The sequence below is a fragment of the Dendrobium catenatum genome, unplaced genomic scaffold (genome assembly GCF_001605985.2).
Source record: "Dendrobium catenatum unplaced genomic scaffold, ASM160598v2 fragScaff_scaffold_542, whole genome shotgun sequence".
Lineage (NCBI taxonomy): Eukaryota > Viridiplantae > Streptophyta > Magnoliopsida > Asparagales > Orchidaceae > Dendrobium > Dendrobium catenatum.
Window position 1 is genome coordinate 2,947,083 of NW_021319004.1, and position 16,605 is coordinate 2,963,687.

Sequence of the window (16,605 nt, forward strand, 5' to 3'; positions counted from 1 at the left end):
CAGGAGATAATTAAAAAAAATTTAATAGATTTATTATTTTTTTTTTTCGATGAGGTAGGGGGCAGATTTAGTAGATTTATCCGGTATCTATTTTTTTAATGATACATATTCATATATCATCAAAAAAAAATTAGCTTGATCGGGCACCAATCTTGAGGCAAAATCAGGTTGGAAGTTTCAAAAATTAAATATGGGATCATCTGAACTACGATTTCAGCAAACTTACAGTCGAACTGAGCGTCTCAGAAATATGAACTCGACGACACCAAATTCAACTCAAACCGAGCACAAATGGGTTTGAATCAAAGACCCGAAGCACTTTTGGAAGGTTCAAACCACAATTTGGATTAACAAACTTTTTCAAATATGACATGCTTATAGTAGAATCGAGCGGCTCGACGAGACGAATCCAACGAGCCCAAGATCGTTGAAGGGCTCGTTGAATTCTGATATCAATAAGACCTACAAATGTCTGACGAACGGTCCATGATTAAGGGATTCAATATCGGTTGTCCATTCAAACCACTCCTCATTTGCCTTTGATCCTCCTCCTATTTACGGGTAATGTCATCCTCAAAAAACTATAAACAGCTTGTCATTTCTCTTAAGAAGAGACCCAAGTGAGAAGAAGAAGGAGAATATAAGAGAAGAATTGAAGGAGGGAATAAACTCCTCCTCAACCACCGCCGGAGTTCTGCCTGACGTTCAAGTGACGCCGAAGTTCTGCTCGTCTTTCAAGTAACGCCAAAACTCCACCCGATCTCCAAGTGACGCCGGAATTTTGTCCGATCTCCAAGTGACTTTGGGATTCAGCTCGAATACCCAACGTCGTTGAATCTCAAATTATTGTTAGTAACTGAATTTAAATTCGATAGTGAATTATTGTATTCTGATCATCCTAAATTTTAAGAACGAGTCAGCCTCTTGTACCTCAAGCAAAAACTAGTGGAATTCTTTCAACTGGGTGTGGCCCTGTGGTTTTTCTCTTTTGAGGATTTTCCGCGTAAAAATTCTGGTGTTCTTTCCTCCTGTACCTCAAGCAAACACTAGTGGAATTTTTTCAACTGGGTGTGGCCCCGTGGTTTTTCCCTTTTCAGATTTTCCGCGTAAAAATTCTGGTGTTCTTTCATCTTCTGTTTGTGTGTTGGATATCGCATACAACACTGAGACGAAAACTTTCTAACTCTACCGCCGCGTATATTCTATCCCGCAACATATATAAGTTTATTTTTTAAATCACATCACAATATATATATATATATATATATATATATATAAAAATAGTTATATAAAAAAATAGAAAATTTAAATATTGAAAATATAATGTAAATAATATTTTAAAAAATTATTTTAATATTCTATATCTTATTTTCTTTTTTATTGCATTAGATTTTTTTTCCAGCATGAAGAATTAGAATTCATAAAATAATCTTGAAAGAAATATTATAAAATAAATATAATTAATAAACAATTTTAAACATAAATTATATTTAATATAACATGGTCTCAAATTTTTATAAATGGCAAGATATTAAATCAGCAATTAAAAACATAATATTTTAAAAGTAGATTATTTAATGTGACATGTTATCTTAAAATAAGATTATTATACTTTAAATAAAAAATTTAGTCGAAATTTAGGATGAGTGGAAATAGCATCAACCAAAATATTATATATTATATAAATTATATTATAAATTGAAATATAATACCTTAATCATTAAATTCCACATTATTTTGAATTCAACCTTAATTACTAAATTCCATATTTTTTTTGAATTCAATCAAATTCTGATCAAATGTGTTTGAGTTTAGCTGATCCTAAAATAGAGTCTTCTTCCTAAGCTTAACCCTAATTGGTTGTCCCAACCTAATCTAATATGACTCAAAGATAGAACATGTCATTTCGTGTTGAATGGTGATAGACCAAATTCAAAAGATCAAATCATGGATCTCCAGCTACTTATTAAGCTCTTTTCTCTTTCTCTGGCCTGAAATAGAATAGAAAATAGTTGTGAGTCAACAAAGCTCAGCAGATCACATCCACCGATTAGGTTTTTAATAATTAGCACATAATGCATAAATTGAATTAGAAAAATTGATTAACAAACTATTGAATTGATCATGTTAATGCAGACAGATAATAGAAATTAAATTGGCTTTACATTGAAATTAATTAAACAAGTAATTCATATATTATAGCATAAAATAATAGAATTATCTAAAGCCCTTATGCCTCCCATTATAAATAACTATCAAAATTCATATCTTTATAACTCTATGTACCAGTATATCATAATACATACTCTTATGACTCTCAAATGCTTAGCACATCATAAATAAAAAATTCAGGCCCTTATAACTTCAGTTGCTTCTAGCTAATAAAACGTCAACATCATATCTCCTCGGAATCACATATTTCATGTAAATAAACACAAATATAATTGCATTATAATAAAATAAATGTAAATAAATCATTTTCAGAAATTCATATAATACTTTAATTTATCGATTGTCAGCCGATTAATTCAACAACCCAGTAAAATTTTATTATTTCAAAATCTCACTAGATTATCATGAATTGTTCGAAATACTGTTTTAAAACCTTAACTATTCTATAATATTATTTTTTTAGATCAAAATTATTTTCTAATTTAATAAAAATAGCACACTTTTTTATTTACCTAGTAAAAATTCCCAAGAAAAATATCTAAATGTTCAAAATGATCATATTTACAACATAAAAAAGTTAAACGATGAAAATTTAGCAGATATGAAATTGTTCATGTTTCTATACTACAAAATTATTATTTTAATAAAAAAACTCTTTAATTTTTTTATTTTTGAAAATTGAGATAAACAGAATGTAATCTATCTCAATTTGGACAACTTCTCGAACTAAGCCAACAATTAAAAATGAACCTAAGTCACCCAAAATTAGTTTTCTCTCTCTAAAATATCTCCCTATCTCTCTCTAGGCGCCAACTTAAATGGGGGTATGGTTTGGCAAATTTGAATGGAAAATAATATTTTTATAAAATTTGGATTTTATTATGTGGCACCTAACTATATAGCATTGGAGCCCAACCCAGCGTCATAGTGTTCCTCGTATTTTTTTTGAAAAAGGTAGAGAGATCATTGCCACAATGTCGCAAAGGGAAAACTTTTAGATTTCTTATTCATGCACACATACCTTTAAGATCCACTTCAGAACATTTTTAGATATTCACCTGCATGCAAGAATACTCACAAACACTTGCAAAGAATAATGCAGATGTTTTAACACAGCTTATTTGATCGAGTCAAAATGTGTGCAACTGAACATTGTTCCAGTGGATATTGCATTAGTCATAGTAGACTCAATTCATCATGTAAGCATTTTATTTCTTCCTCGCTTATTTAGTTACTTGTTGGTGCAATGTAATTGACCATGATATCATTTGATCAAATTAACTTATGGGCTAAATTTTGACTAGTGGTTAGATCAACTAAATACCCTCTAGACCCTTTTACTCATTTAGTGAATTTGAATCGAAAAATCCTATATCCTAGCTAAATCTTTTACATAGTATTTAGATCATCGAATCATATATGAGTTGACCATAGTTGATCATTAGAGTAAGTTGGACCTCTTTGAACTCTAGCTTGACCCAAAAGGACCAAACTAGGTCAATGTGAACTTAGACTCTACGATTAGACAAATTGCTTAATGCTATCCCTTTGAATAGGTCCTAGTAGATAATTAGAAACTTAGTAGGTATGAGTAGACCTTTGGTAGTGTAACACTCTAAGACCTAAAAGATGAATGTAAACATGCTTTTTTCATTTACTTGCTAATTCTCATATAATTTATCTTTTCACTGGAACCAACTAATTATCAAAAAAAAAAAAAAAAAAAAAAATCCAGGGAAAAAAAAAAAAAAAAAAACACATCCAGAGAGGATACACAAGATATTTCTTTCAAAATAGTCAAATAATAATAGTTCGTATTACAATAATTGCAACAAAACTAAAATATAATTTGAATTATAAAAGCATCCGTGCATTTCTATAGTTAGACCTCATGCTTTCTATCAGACTCAATCTACTGTGCAAAACTCTTACACTTGCATGACATATTATAAACAATAGGGTGAGTATGAAACTCAGTAGGCCACTCTTTTTCCTCATAATAAAGTTCAATTCATTGTTCAAAATAAAAATAAATAAAAGAGTAAAAGTATCATTTACTTCATAGTTGGATATAATAACTTTCATATGAAAATGAATGCATAGTACATGTCTTAATGCTCACTTATAACCTAATTTCCACCTCCCACCTGCCTGAAGTAGGTGCAGAGCAGAGCCAAACAAAGCAGTGTCATCTCAGAGCTAGAATATATCAGAGTAATCCTATACAGCGATATATCCACATGGGGGGTCAATAAGAGAGTTTTATAGTGTACTTTTTTTTCTTCACAAAATAGCTACAAAATGTCATTAAAGGCATGATAAATGCAATATATATCTAAGAAATTGAAAGCATGTATGTAAATAAGTGTTAATTTTATCAAAAGCTTAACATTTCAAGTACTTATACAAGGTATCTAGAATTTCATCAATTTCACATGCATAGAATGTGTAAAATCATAAACTAACTCACTTTACTAACCGTACTGAGGTTTAGAGATGCTACCGTTTTTCAGAATCATCAAAAACTCATACAAAACAAGCTAATTGATAAAATTTTACATTCTTACAGTCAAATTATCCAAAACAAAGGATATAATAATATACTAAAAGTTACACTGTAAAATCTTTCTCAAAATTATAAAAAAACAAACATTTAAAAATATATCTCTTTATAAACACATGGAAATTAAAATAAGAAATAGGGTAGGTTGCCTATCTCAAGCCCAATAATTTTCCCAATTGGCTAGACGGACGATTTTTGAATTTGGACTCCAAATCCTCTTCTTTTCCTTCTCTTCCCTTCTCCTCTCCCTTCTTCTCCGGCAAGGTGGCTGAATAAATGGGGTTTTAAAATGGAATGAGATATTTTAATATTTTAAAAGCACTAATTCAGCCTAGCGTTGCGGCACCCGAAATCCCAATGCTGCAGCACCCATAGAGAATGTTCAATATCTTCCCAAAAGCTCTCAATTCTCGATCTAGAGCTGCAGTGGTGCTACACAGTGTCGCAGAGCTTGACCAAAACTTTTTTTTCCCTAATTTTCCCGAGAGCTCCATGCCAAGGCACCACCAAGATCGATGTCGCGAAACCCCCGTAGAAGAAAATCCAAAACTTAATCTTTCACTCCTCACACCCAAGTCTTGGTTATTTCTATTACCTTCGACATTTTAATACTTATAATTACTATTAACTCAAACTTTATAATCACTAATGGAGAATTACCTAAATCTCAAACAACTGATATCATAGGTGGCATCTAATTGGACCCAAATTGAACCGAAATGAACCTATCAAATTAATTACTTTTGATATCTTAAAAAAAATTAATAGGTCAGTCATAGATGACTTGGCTCGAATTGGCAATTGGTCCACTTAGCCATGTTTGACCCAATTGACCCTTAATAGCCAATTTGACCTTCTTAGCTAAATTCAGCCCAACTAACCTTTAAAAACAATTTTAATAAATTAATCATAAATTGAGCCCATTTCTCATGTCAAGAAAGCTATGAGGTACACTCAGACAAATGCCATAGTGACTATGAAAGGCTATAAAGCCATCCAAACATTTATAATAGAGAAATGAGCTTTGTTCATTTTATAGTCAATAAATGTGGTTGAATGAGATAGGACATAGAGAAATGAGCTTCCTGCTAAGAAGCAAACAACTTAATAAAACAAAATATAAACGAGAATAGCAGAAATTAACATCAATATTTAACATGAAAAGACCAATAATTGGGAAATAAATTATGGAGCCACGCCACAATAAAAAATTCACTATGAAAGTTGGGAGAAACTGTGCAAATTTCCTTCTCACTCACTCTCTCCTTATCTCACTTCACTTCTTCATAATGTTCTATTTCTGAAATAACAAAGAGTATCATTTCTAAAACATGAAAGGATGCAATACTTCAAGTTAAACATGAAAATCGAGAAAAAAAAAACTACCCAACCCGACTAATAACACCACGGCATTTTGCTCTCTCTCCAAGGCAAGACTACAATATTGTAGTGTTGCACCCTACAACACTATATACGCCACTATAATGCTCTAATGTACATCACTACATCAGCATGATGCCGCATATTTGTACAGAGAAAAAAAAATTGGGACAAGGCCCCCAAACCCCATGCGGCGAGATGCTCCCCTATAACCCCCGACAAGCTCATCCAGCGGAACTGTTGTATTAGTCAACAATATAATCCAATTTATCGACACAATCAAATTTCACATAGGAATAACACTTCCAAGTTAATTTCACTTAGTTTAATCAATAAACATTTTGAATTTTGAGTGATTGAATCATGTGTGTACATCGAATTTTTGTTTCTGACACTCAACATCTTCGAAAAGAAACAAAATAGCTCTCATGATATGATTTCTGCTTTAGTTGTGGAAATAAGATGAGTAATTATCATTGCAACTACGAATCCACCAGTACTGCTCATTTCTAACATAATTGATATAAACTCTTTTTTCATGATTTTTATTTTTATTTCTCCATTCCCTACTATTTTATTAATTAAAAGTAAGAGGATTAATTATAGATAAATAGTTAGGATGGCCCAAGACCTATTTGTAGATGAAATTTGACTAAAGAAAGAAGATCAAAGCTCCGAGTCAATCCTATGACCTCAAATCCAGAACTATACGAAGCTCATCTCTCAAACTAGACCTCTATAAATACTCGATCATGTTATATGTGGAATCTTATTGTGTTAATCAATCGAGTTGATATGTTATCTCGAACCTCAAAGTTTGTCGTGTACGCTGGGAAATGCAGGTGGATGCAGTCGAAAATTTTTTCCACGTACAACGCATCGATGTTGTGTATCTGAACGCCTCGTCATTGTGTTCTTGAGTGCCCCAATGCTGAACAACAAAGAGCAAAGCACCAAAGCGGTCGAAATATAGCACCGCAACAGGTCAAGACAGAGACAGAGCGCCTCACTTTCTGCCGCCTCTCCTCCGATCAAACCCGACGTCCGACGCTTGCTGGAGCCGAACCCCGAAGCCAACCTCCCCTTCATTCCCTCAAGCCGAGCCCTCTCGGCTCTGCCGATCCAGATGAGAGAGAGAAAGAAAGAGAGGGAGAAGAGAAATCCCTACCTCTTGTCTCAGCCGAACTCCATCTGCTTGCATCTCCTTTGGTCGAATCCCTCTTCGCTACAGCATTGTCAAATAGATAGTGGGCGCTGCAGTGCGCCAAACTAGCGCTACAGCGCTGCGTGACAGATTGAATAATTATTTTTCTCGTTTTTCTCAAGGGTTACATCCCTTGCAGATTATAACTTACTTTCTCTTGTATTTTCTAATCAAGTTAGACATTGAGAATGTTGTATGTGAGAAGAAAAATAATGAGAGAGTGAGAGAGGAGAAATCTATATTTATTTCTCCCAATTTTCATAATGCAACCAAATGGACACTATAGTGGTGTGGCTCCGTAATTTTTTTTCTCCCTATTTTGAGTTTTTCCCCCTAGTGTGTCTTTACTTTTCCGTTGCTTTTACTTTCTTACTTGTTTCGTCATTGTGGTTTTTACTCCTCATCTCACCCCAATAGATTATTTCTATGAGTTCACATTTGTATATACTTATTCGCATCATCATGCTTGCACATAGCTTGCTCATTTCTCCAACATATCAAATTATATGTCCTTTAAAAAAAAAATTAGGCCAATTAAGATAAATTCATACACATATCACATATATAAGACTTGAACTCAAAACATCTTTATTATTAGTCAAAGCTCACAACCAACAGACCAAATTGAGTTGTGCTTTGTTCATCTTTCATTTTACATATATGCTTCACTATTGTCAGAAAAGTTATATGAGCTTTCATTGCTTTCAAAATGATGATGAATTACATGATTTTTAGACTTTGTTTGGGACGGCTTGCTTATTGTCAGAAAAGTTATATGAGCTTTCATTGCTTTCAAAATGATGATGAATTACATGATTTTTAGACTTCGTTTGGGACCGCTTGCTTATTGCTTTCTAAAGTAGCTATCTAATACAAAATTTCTTAAACTAAAAAAAAATTTGCATTAGAAAGCAATAAAAAAGTCATCCCAAACAAAACCTTAGTGACATGTTGCTTAAATTTGTCATACAACCAAATGGACACTATAGTTCTGTAGAATCATTTTAATAATACATGAAAGAGAAACATAGAGAGGAAAAGGTGGTGATGATAATTACACTTTAATTCAATCTTAATAATAATAATAATAACACTTCTTATGCAAGAAAGAGCAACCATAAATAATCCTTATAATCTAATTAAAATAACACAAAATTCATATAATATTAATAAATACAAGAGATTCCTATATAAGTTATATTTATAATAGATAATATTTAATACAATTGTCAAAGGATTAGGTGAAGATCAAATAAGATATCCCTCTCATGAATCTCTTGCTGAGTTGAACTTCTCCATACTCCAATTTATCATATTTTGTCCTTACATTGATGGTCAGCTTCATCATTTTCTCTTTGAAAGTGAGAGATTGATTGGCCTCTCTATTTTCTTAAAATATTTGGGATTTCTTCAAGTTGGCTAAGGTCTTTCTCATCCCCATAAGGAATCAAAAGTAGAATCTAGGGTTTGGTCCTCTTGATTAACATCTTGGAATTTGAAAATACCAATTCATTGACCTTGCTAGCCCATCTTTCTTCTAGAGTGACCTTCTTGCCTCTTTGAGTAGTTTTGGTGGCCCCTACACAAATATTTTATTTATGCTGTCTAGTTTAGTTTATCTCACATGAAGACATGGTGTAATCAATTTTATCATTATCATTATTTTCTTTATAGCCTTAGGATAGTTTATACTTAGGCTTCATTTGGGATGACCTTCTTACTGCTTCATAAAGCAGTTTTATAGTATAAAAATTAAATTTTTATACTATAAAGTTGTTTTAAGAATCAGAAAGAAAGTCATCCCAAAAGAATCCTTGGGCTTGATTTGAGATGATTTTTTTGTTGTTTTTTAAAGCATTTTTTTAATATAAAAATTTCTTGAGCTAAAATTTTTTATACTGAGAAAATATTAAGAAAATCATCCTAAATGAGAACAATTATTCTGTGCAGAATTCAGACCCCAATGAAAATGCACCACATTTGGTACCGAGCTTAGTACCGATACCGAGCGGTACCGCAGCTCGATACCGCTCGGTACCTAAGCGTAAACCGGACGGGAGACCCGTCTGATGTCCGCACAGAGCCTTGATTTTTTATGATTCTTCGTGCTGTTTTTTTAATTTTATGTAATCCAATTTTACTACTTATTCTACCTTTGTTACAAAGACCTTTTGGAACTTTATCTTCATCATGATGTGATTACAGTTTTTTACAATAATTGCTTGAAGATAATTTAATAAATTTTCATTCTCTACTTATTTCTATTAACTGCTACACAATATGACAAGTCTAGTTCTACAGACCTTCTAGCATAATTAACTGCATTACTGTAAGGACATGGCACGAATCTTAACGACTCAGTGAGAAAGACAATTGTTTCCCTACCTGCATTTAGGAGTGTAATTGTGCCGATCCGGCTCCAGAGATGGCTCGAGCTCGACTAGTTTATGGGCTTGGGGGGGCGCGAGCTTAACGAGCTCACAAGTCAAGCTCGAACTCGTATAATAAACGAGCTTAAATTCGAGCTTGATGAAGCTCGGCTTGTGAGCATGCGAGCTAACTCAAATAATTTATTTTATTTGTTAAATTTAAATATTTTGAAAATAATAATAATAAATGTTTAAAATATTTAATAATATAAAAATAATTTAATGTTTAAAATATTTAATGATATAAAGTTAAACTTCTTCCCAATCACCACAATACTCCCCATAAACCCATAGTACCGTTTCAAGCACAAACCATTAATATTTCAAACTTCTTAAAATAAACCTAAATACTATTTCCAAATCCTTCTTTTAAATAGACTGATCTACATTTCGGTCTGGTGATTACTTATAAACAAGTTCTTTGAAACATTAATCCTTCATTTATAAATCTGACTACTTAGTGTTATAAATAGTGAAAGGCCCCCATAAGCTTTTCAACATTAGTTAATAGAGCCTTCAGAATAATTTTGGTTGCTGAATATCTGCAACTTATAAAATGCATAAATATAGGGATTTAATACAATAAAAATTATATAAACATTCATCATAATGTGGTGCAACCCAAAAAAATGTATAGTAGGATTGCAAATTAAAAGTCTTTCCTTATCATAAACATAGGCAAATACATATATAATATAACAATACTGGAACACAACACCTTATAACTCATATTAATTAAGAGAAGATATATAGAGATGGGGCGAGAACCGTGGATAGAGAAGAGGATATAGAAAACCGAGACGAAATAGTAGAGGGGAAGGGAAAAGGAGGCTAGCTCGCAAGCTAAAACAAACCCACAAGTTTTACATTCCAAAAATCATCACAGACTCTCTAAAATTATCACAAAACAACCCCATTTATATGGGAGAAAAAGAAGAAGAAAAACACAATTAATGCATGGAGTCCAAGCACTTAAGCACCACCCAAACAGCTACTAGAAACTCCTCAAAATCTACAACAAATAGGGACTAAAGGGACAACAACCAAGGGGAAAACGAAGCATCAAAACAGCAGTCAATGGGCACAGAAACTGAAGGGACATCAACCCAAACTGAAGAGACAACTGCAAAGGGGAAAACAAAGCAGCCAATGAACACAGAAATCGAAAATCAACCTAGAGAAGTTCAAACAAACTGTTTGGAAATTCCAAACAGCACACACAACACCTATGGAATTCCAAACAACACATATAGCACCTTGATTGCATCATAATGACACTTAGCATACACAGACAAAGCATAACAAATATAACACAAAAGAAGCTTGCTACAGCTGAAGCAGGTTTTATTGGACAGTATGCCTTATGGCTTCCAGTGTGGCTGGAATGATCAGGCTTAGGGTGTAGTAGACCTAATTTCAGGCCCTCTCAGCTATTCATTTTTCTCATATGGTGCAAGCGTGAACAAGTTAGATATATATAAAAAGTATCACTGTATTCTCCTACATCCATGGAAACTAGGAGCCATTGGAAAGTAGTTTAACCCTAATAATACAACTTATATACAGACTAAGATCTTGGCTTTGACACTAGATAAGCTAACGTATGCATCTTGAATAACGCTTAAGATCTGCATTCAAGCATCAGAATAACAGAGAAAGATGAGAATGTAGAATCTGTAGATGATAAATGTAAAACAGTCATTCTTTCATATCCTTAGCTGTGGCAGTACATTGGTTTGTATAATGTTTAGCTTCACACGTGTGTGCTTGTGATGAAATGGTTTGTTTTATACTAAAGGCTGTGATCTATTCTAGGATGTGCTTGCGTTTATATTGTAAGAGATAATGGGTGATGCTCTATTACGCCGCTGCAAGCTGATGAGTTCGATAGAACCGTCAGTTTGGATCGAAGCTGATGAAACTTTGGTATAGTGAGCGGTTTGGTGAAGATATCCGCCAATTGATCCAGTGTGCTAATGAGGACGAGTCTGATGTTGTTGTTGTTGTGTATATGATCCCGAATGATTCTGTGATCTATTTCTATATGCTTAGTCCGAGCATGGAATACTGGGATATTTGCAAGGGCAATAGCGAAAGTGTTAACAATAGATAAAGGTACTCACATGAATATCATAAAATTAGTATTCAGAAAACAAAAAGGTGCCTGAAGAATGCATGCATATTCTCCTCATCTGAAGTCATGGCTGTACAGAAAAGAACAAGTCATTTGGCTGTCTAGAGCAAGTTGTGCCAAGCTTATGTTTACCATGACGCAGAATGTATTCAGATCACTATAGAAAACTAATTCTTTCATGCAACTGCAGTAGAACTTTCCTGGATTTTCATTACAACTTAACAACCTAACTATAGTGGTCATATAATGACTGAATATATACCATTCTTCAAGTTTAATGACTAGCAATCCACAACCACGTACTGATTGGGAGTAAATAATGAGTTGAGTGTTGGAACAGAAGAGGATCAACAAACATCTCAAACAAAAAGGTTGGAAAAAAGGAATTAATTACAGTGAATGGTGGTTTTGAAAAAGAAAATGAAAAATCTTAAAAAGAAAACAAGATTTGAAAAGTGCTTATACGAACTTCCTTCAATAATATAACATGTAACAAAAAAACTTACAGATGAAATTTTACAGGGCTCATGTGACTTAACAACTTTAAAATTGATTCAGTGTCTTCCATCCTCGCAAAAGAATAGTCTTCATTAAGCTTTCAGTCAAATCCATGAAATAACGAATATTCAAAGATAAGTTGTCCTCTCATTCTCAGAAACCAAGCGCTCGAAGACTTTCCATAAAGATTAAAGAATAATTTCTACAAAACTCGCTTTTAATCCCATCTAACATCAACTTCAATGGGACTTTCTCCTGCCATGCAAAGGAGGCGGGCACCCCTCAAAAAAATCAGATAAGGCAATCTCAAGATCCTCGGCTGAGTACTTAATATACATCTCAGGGTGTCTCCCACTCTCTATATGTTGTCTGAACCGTCCCAAAAAGGCCCTATAAGCAGGAATCAATCTCTCCGATATTGAAATCCTTAGCTCCTCCCTCAGCTGAGACTCAGGCACGAACCATGCAGCCTGAGTTCGGTGAACTTCGTCAAACGCAGCATTGAAAGCTTTGAATCTATCTCTCAAAGTTGATTTTGAGACAGAAGATGAGAAGCTTCCTCCTACATGTAACCCCTCATCTCTCAAGCAATGGAGGATCTTCACCCACGTTGCTCTCACATAGCTATTAGCTAGCTGCCGGTACTTTGCTGTCAATTTTTTCAGGTAATCATCCCCAATCATTTCCTGCAACTCAGGGGAGCCCTTCACTTTCTGGACAATGTAATGAACGTTATTCATTAAGAATAGGTGGGAGAGGGCAGCATCCTTGTAGAGCTGTGCCTTACTCTCCATATTGAATTGGAGAACAAAGATTATCCAAATTAGATGAGATGCAAGCGGGGACTGTTTTGCCGGCTCCGGTAAGTCTACTTCCGGCAACCCTACACCGGTGTCATCGCCTGGCAACCGATGGGTCGCCGGCGGCCTTGATACGATCAGCTGAATCAGCGTCTGCTTGTAATCCGAAATGAGACTGATGTAATTCATCACATACCTCGTAAGCGGGTGGAGAGTACCTCCAGGAACAGCAATTTTTGAGGGCTCTCTTAGAACGGCATTCTCAAACTCTGATAAGATTCCTCGAACGGCCTCAGCAAGCCTGGCGATGATATCAGATACCTGAGTGTTGAGTGATTCCAATGCCCTGGATTGGAAAATAACGGCAACGTCGGGAAGTAAATCTGTGAGGGCATCATGAAGGTCGAGGATCTTAAAGAGCTTCTCCGGAGAACGGCGGCCGATGCTGATTGCCTCGGCGAAGCTCAGCAGTTGCACGGCCGCGCCCTTCACCGTTTCAACAAAAGGGGCATCGTCTCCAGCGAGGCCCGCGAATATGAGATCGCAAAGGCGGCGCTCGCTGGCAAAAATAATACGTATACAAACTCTGGCAGCGCGAATCCAGCGACGGATCTTAGATTCAAGAACCACCCAGTCCAGCCGCTGAACATCGCCGATGCTGAGCCTCTCGATCCCCAGATGGCGGAAACAGAGCTCCACCGCGGACTTGCGGACGCTTCCATAAACCTGAAAACACTCGCGACTGTAGCCGGAGGCAATCATCCGGTCGGCGATGCTGCGGAGATCCTGACTAGCATCGTCAGGGAGGAGATCGATCTCACGGATGCTGCTTGTGGAACGGTAGCTCGGCGTGCTGCTCCCCCCGAGGTTACCACTGCTCCCCGCGCTCCGCCGAAGGTCCAATCCCTCTTCCGCGGCGTCAGGCTCGGGTAGATCTGACGCCAAGTCACCGGAATCGGATCGGGGGAGGGAGAGTGAGTTCAGATCGACGATCGAATCGATCTCAAATGCGATCGCACGGGATACCAGTATGTGGCGGAACTCGTCCTCGAGTCGTACCATGGCGATCTGGATTGTACTGGCCGGTGTCCCGGACTTCCTAGGGCTACCGCTGTTTCCAGCCGAGTTCCTTACGGCGCGGCGGATCTCGTCGACGGCGTGGAGGTATCGCTCAGCCTCGGCGCGATCTCCGCCATCGAATAACATGCGGTCAGACGGCGAAGACGTCGGGTCCCAGTGAAGGATGAGCTGCTCGGCAGCCTTAAGATCTGCCGCCGCCGTGGCCGCTGGGGGAGTAGGAAGGGCGTCGCTGCCATCAGAGCCGTCCATTACGGTGAAGGTCGAGGCCGAAGGGAGGTGACTCCGCGATCGATGACTTGCAACTACGGTGGCCCTCCTTTTGGTCTTTTATTGATCTCTTTGGGCGACGAAAGAGATCGACGAAGTTTGACTTTTGACCAGCTATGCTCGACGGCGCTTGCGGGCGACGGCATTGAAAATACAGCAAGTCTGCTCGTACCATAGAATTCTAATGCGACGTCATCGTGGTCGTCCATCGAAAAATAGAATCCTATAAATGCAATTACAGTATTTGGAGTCCATATTTGTTTTGTCCTCGGACGCCTTGTCAATTTCACAATTAGGGTGTCAAAAAAAAAAATTTTTTTTTTCGGGTCAGATTCAATTAACAAGTCTGATCCAAATTCGACCTCAATCCTTATCTGATCTGATATAACCGACCCACTTACTTAATTGAGTGCGATGGACGAACGAGAATGGACATATGAGTGCAGGGGCGAGGATGAGCACGAGTAGATGAGTGCAAAGCAGAATGAGAGGCTGTTAATGAGAGGCTGAGATGTGATTACGGATTGATCAAACGGGTTGCATTCATGTTTGTGGGCTAATCCGAACAACGATATTTCAATGTGGTCAAAAACTTGAACCCAAAGTCGATCGATTTGTTAAACGAGTCAATTTGAATTCAAAAATTTTGGGTTAGATCTGAGTTGGATTTTCATGTCTTATCATATATTAACACCCCTAATGACAATAAACATTTATGCATCGAATTCAATTCATCATATCCGTTTTTGTACCTGAGTTGCAATTTAACTCTAAAAATGAAATTTACTTATTTTTTGTGCAAATTTAAAAAGCAATAAAAAAATTGTCCCAAATTAAACCTTAAACTTGTTGATTTAACTGTTAGACAGCTCACTTTAGTATTAACCTGTACCGGTGATTATTACGCTAAAGCCATAGCTATACCTATTTATATGTAACCTGTACTTTAACTTTTCACATAATAATATTTTCCTTATTTCTTTTCATCTGCTTTCTCTGTCTCGGTTCCCTGTTTGCCATCTTCCTCTTTTCCATTTCTTGTTCTGTCATTAACAATTACTAAGGCTTCGTTTGGGACGGCTTATTTATTGCTTTCTAAAACGAAGTTTTAGTACAAATTTTTTTATTTTTGAACTAAATCTCAGTTTTAGAAAACAATTAAAAAGCCGTCTCAAACGAAGCCTAAATCTCTCACTTATATTTTATCAATAACAATCCATATGATTGGAGAAATTTACAAAATCAACTAGAATAACAAACCTTTTAATTGTTAGGTATCAAGCTCACCTAATTACTAAGTGTTGTTATAATTACTATAGTTTGATGCAAAAACATACATTTTTGATGAGAAACATTAGGATGAGGCTCTGAGAAGCAGAGTTGTTGACCAATGGCTAATAATATAAACATAATAACGAGAAGATGATACTAAGGTTTTGTTTGGGACAGTTTTCATACTGCTTAAAACGACTTTTCTAGTACAAAAATATTAAATTCAAAAAAATAATTGTACTAGAAAGCTATTTTAAAAAGCAAGAAAAAAGCTGTCCCAAACGAAGCTTAAGTTTTAAGGCGAAGCTAATGACGATAAGGTGTTGATTATAAGAGGAAGATAAGAAAGAATACACTCCTAAGATGAGTCATCAAGAAGGTTGACATAATGAAATAACTCATTAATTAGGGTGGTTCTCTAAACTTCTTCAAAACCGATTTTTTCTAACTCTAGGGGTTGCTGGTATGAACAATGTAAACTCATTAGGGTAGAGAGAGAGAGAATTAAAGATTTCAAGATTTAGAAAGAAAATTAGATGAAGATGTCAGAAGCGAAGCATTATGACATAGAAAATGGACACAATATTTATATCAATTTGGTTAAATGATAGAGTAATTTTTTAAAAAGGAGTATCTTAATTATCATAATTAGAAAAAAAGTGCAGGTTTATTTAAAAATTTAAGAATTAGCTAATTCGTTAATTATTTTGGCATATTGTAAACAGAGAGAAATGAAAGTTCAATATAATAATTTTATTTATTTTTAATAACTTTATTTATAACTTAGTTTAATTTAGTTACATTAT

The 16,605-nt window shown here is 35.4% G+C and overlaps 1 protein-coding gene across 1 annotated transcript; it reads right to left on the reverse strand.

Annotated features, from left to right (window-relative positions):
- Window positions 1-12,329: 12,329 nt before the first annotated feature.
- Window positions 12,330-14,642, reverse strand: LOC110095831 (exocyst complex component EXO70A1-like). The gene has a single exon (XM_020821540.2). The coding sequence runs from the start codon at window positions 14,507-14,509 to the stop codon at window positions 12,620-12,622; it is 1,890 nt and encodes a 629-aa protein (XP_020677199.1). The 5' UTR covers window positions 14,510-14,642; the 3' UTR covers window positions 12,330-12,619.
- Window positions 14,643-16,605: the final 1,963 nt, after the last annotated feature.

What these genes read in the sequence shown, in the direction of transcription:
- LOC110095831 (XM_020821540.2), bottom strand. Translation starts at nt 14,509, where the DNA reads ATGGACGGCTCTGATGGCAGCGACGCCCTTCCTACTCCCCCAGCGGCC.